At 40.1% G+C, this 3,968-nt stretch overlaps 1 protein-coding gene across 1 annotated transcript in view; it reads right to left on the bottom strand.

Moving 5' to 3' along the window:
* Nucleotides 1-2,054: 2,054 nt before the first annotated feature.
* creb1b (cAMP responsive element binding protein 1b) overlaps nucleotides 2,055-3,968 on the bottom strand; it is a 6,519-nt gene continuing 4,605 nt past the window's right edge. The window contains exons 6-8 of the mRNA XM_008432744.2: nucleotides 3,518-3,706; nucleotides 3,208-3,361; nucleotides 2,055-2,390 (exon numbers count right to left, since the gene is read on the bottom strand). Coding sequence (XP_008430966.1) covers nucleotides 2,246-2,390; nucleotides 3,208-3,361; nucleotides 3,518-3,706 — 488 coding nt within the window. The 3' untranslated portion in view covers nucleotides 2,055-2,245. The remainder of the gene's footprint in view (nucleotides 2,391-3,207; nucleotides 3,362-3,517; nucleotides 3,707-3,968) is intronic.

The following is a 3,968-nucleotide window of genomic DNA, read 5'->3' as shown; positions in this document are numbered from 1 at the left end:
GATGTGATATACAACTTGTGTTATTTTCAAGAAATTGTAACAAATTGCATTTCTAGATTCAATTAGCTACAAAATAAAATAACACAGCAATTTACTACATTTACATGACTCGAATAAAAAAAAAGTCAAAATAATACAAAAGTGAAAAAAACAAAGAGGAATTTATAAAATAATGTTGTACAGTTATCTGAGATAACAACAGGTTATAGATTTCAAATTTACAACTTTAAACCTATTTTTTTGAAACCGTTCTAGGTTGTGCTGTTCTGCATTAAAAGGCATCGTTTCACACACGCTTTTTTTTTTATACACCTGGAGATGTAACAAGTAACATAAGAGGTTAACATGAAGAAACAGCCACTTCAACCATAAGATCACCAAAATATCCCCAGAAAATTTGTTTGGGTGCCAATTACCAGCTAGCAGTCTAAATGGACTATTGTTCAGTTTTCTATTTTTCWTGCRAAAAAKAGGCAAAAATTGAACAAAAAYGTTATTTTCATATTATTTCCCAAATGATTGTTAATCTAACACCTTCTATCTCACAACTGAACTCAGGATACTTGTGTTTTCTGTACCTTTTTTTAATCTTCTAACCAGCACTCCCACCACGACGTAGGACATCGACGCCGAAAGCTAAAAAAGGGAGTAAAGCCGTCCTGGGAGAGGCGCACAGAGAGCAGCTGAAACACTACTCATTAAATGTTATGATGCACAACATTTTGTCCGCACCTGATTATTTGGAACCACGCTGATATCTTTCACCACCAGATTCAACAAGTCACATAGAAAATGCTAGCAATTGCAAACTGCACCGCRCGAAAACACTGTCAGCAGAAGAAATGAGTGGRCTTATGAGGCTGTTTATGAAGACATATGTTTAGAAACAAATGATAAAGTTATGCATGTTTCAGTGGTGCAGTTTTAGAACATTATATTAGCTTTACAAACCTAGCTCACTGGTTGCAGGAGCATATTGAGGCTGGCTAGTTTCTCCAGTTGGCAAAAAAAAAGAAAGAAAATCTGTCAAAATGATCATCGTTTGTGAGTTGAGTGTTGCTCGATCAATGATGTGGACGATGTAATTCTTATGAAATGTAGTGCTTTATTTTACCGCACAYGGCGTTGATTAATGTTAAGTTTCCAACGGTGTGTAAATATTGCCAAATGCCTGTATTTAAATGACTCAGATCAGTTTTGGAGCCAAAAAAAAAAAACCCTTCACTAGCATATTCCTAGTACTTACAGGTAGAGAAGGTTAATAAATATATACAATCCACAACAGAGCAGACACTTGTTTTGTTACACCACAACTGTCCTACAGTATTGGGTGTTGGTAGCAAACCTCAATTAGTTTTYCCCAGTTAGTTGGAGACTGATCTGTAAGGCATAATTCTCATCAAGGTTAGAGTCCTAGCTTAGATACACCCCGGACTAGTAAAACATTTTACATTGGAACCATTTCATACATCATAAAATGTTGATAAACAAAGAAAAAAAAAAAAATCATAAATATATTTTCCAGCTGAATAAAAAGGCGGCGTCTTGGAGGCGTTTCTAACTATGTTGGGCTAAACAGCGATAAACTTCAAAAGACATTATTGCTTGCACAGTAAACACAGTAAACTTTCCTCAAGTCCGGTGAAGCCAAGTGATGATGAACAGCTCAGAAACGTTTAGAAGACATGATCTGAAATGTGCGGTCCGTCCCAGGATCTAACCCCCCCCCCCCCCCGAGTTACGGCAAAGAGTAGAAATCAAGAGCCGGCGTCGAAAACAAATCTACAGCTTGTATTTCCATGGCATCGTTTGACTCAGGCACCTTTTTTCAACACGACAGAAAAAGAATCACAATGAMGAGCACAAACGCAACGACGCACAAATGAATGCGGGCGGTGGCTTGAAACCACGACGGCATGCTGATCTCAGCAGCATCCAGCACCAAATTAAATAATGTTCAACAGGATTCTGGCTATCAGTTTAGAGTGCCACGTCTTAGATGGCACTTTTCTCATGCTTTTCCTAGTGATCCCAATGACRGCACACTGCTTTATGTTGTCAAAATGTATTGTACTATTGAAGAAAAGGTCATAAGGGTGGACCTTATTGGGTAAAAAAACCCAAAAACAAACACAAAAACAAAACAGGCCAGTCATGAGCAGATTGGAAGGCCAGAATCAAACAGTCAAAGCATTTGAAGGAAACCAGCAAACTACTTGGCCCGGCTCTGTGCTCAGGATACGAGCTACTCGGATTTATGACAGTAAAGATCCTTAAGTGCTTTCAGTTCTTCGATTAGCGTCTTGTTTTGGTTCTCCAAGACGGCGACTCTGTTCTCCAGACATTTAACATACTCCTTCTTCTTCCTGCGACATTCCCGGGCTGCCTCTCTGTAGGAAGGACGAGACACAGTTTCGTTTTTTTCGTATTGGCTAGTCTGTACGAAAAGGGCTTGACSGGATGACAGCRACAATAAAGACGGGACCTATTTTTAAATCCGCARTGAATCTTAATACAGAGCCTGTTGTAAATCTAGCACACGGGTCTTCCAGTTTACCATTGTGGCCCATTTTCCCGTTAAAACAACTCTGGGTTTTTTCTTAAAGGGGCAGTATTATGTGTTATCCAGGCACATAGTGCTATAACATGGCACTATCAAGTAACTATGTTAACTTTAGTTGTTTTAAAAAAATGCTGTACRTATCAAATATGACTTGGTAGAAATTTGACTTTGTAATTTAACGTCTTGAAATTGGGCCTCTGTCGCTTTAAGAATTTTGGGTCTTTCTAAAACTTCGTCCTCTATTAACCCTTTAGCAACGTTTTTACCAGCGTTGCACTGAGACGTGGCTCATATACTGAGCTCAGCAGATGCGCAGTTCCACCAGGTGTTTGCTAATTGCTGCTGGCTAGTCTGAAGGAGCTGAGTGGAGGGGAGGAATGCTCTGTGAGGTGGAAGCTTGGAGCTGGGTCTCAAATACGGCGCTACGTCCAACCATGCGTTTTGTACAGCTGAACGATTGACACGGGAGATTAAAGGATTTCTCAAATACGCATGAAAGAATCAAGGACACCCTCCAGGTATGAATGTGATGAGCGAATGACATCATAACATGATGTAAAGCTCAAAAAAGTCGATTTTACATAATACTGCCACTTTAACGCATTACCCCAACGCAAAGATGGCCGTCCGTCCCCTGCTCATACCTGTTCTTCATGAGTCGGACTTCCCGTTTTCTGGTGACTTCTTCTGTGGCTCCTTGTGTCGGGAGGGCGGGAGAGGACGCCATGACAACGCCAGAGGTGATGGTGTTGGCTGGAGCTGCTCGGATTTGATAAGCCTGAACATCGCCTGAGGTGGCTGAATGTGTTGAGTTAAAAAGAAAAAAGCGTTTTACACCTTATTTAATAATAAATCCGCTTAAGGGTAACTGGAATCTAACAACAGAAAATATCAAAGGTTCCTCAGCAATTAAAAAAATAAAAATAATAATAAGACAAAGGATCCAGCACTCACCTTGGACCACCACCTGGTTACTGGGAACCAGTATCTGCTGGCCGTCGCTGGTCTGTGCGTACTGTAGGATGGTGGTTCCCGGCTGGGCGGCCGCTGCAGCAGCGCTGGTCATGGTCAGAGTCTGAAGGCCCTGAACTCCATCTGTGCCGTTATTGGCCAGCTGAATGGCTCCGCCCTGCGTGATCGCAACTGTACGGTTGGAGGGACAGATGACAGAAGAAAACAAAGAGCAAGTGAGAAATAAGAACAGGTATTTCTATCTCAGTACAAGTCTGGACATTCTACTGAGATAAGTGGTCTGGTAATTCTGATTCTCGTTTTATTTTTATTATTATTTCTGTTTTATCTCAAGTTTTACTGTATTTTTTATTTCTACTTTTATTTTTTGCAAATAATATTGGCAAGTAAAAGAGGATGTCAGTCTTTAATTTCATTCACAACTTTTTTATTT

Source organism: Poecilia reticulata, linkage group LG2, assembly GCF_000633615.1.
Source record: "Poecilia reticulata strain Guanapo linkage group LG2, Guppy_female_1.0+MT, whole genome shotgun sequence".
NCBI lineage: Eukaryota > Metazoa > Chordata > Actinopteri > Cyprinodontiformes > Poeciliidae > Poecilia > Poecilia reticulata.
The sequence above is the reverse complement of the archived record's forward strand: the minus strand, read 5'-3'. Positions and strand labels throughout refer to the sequence as shown.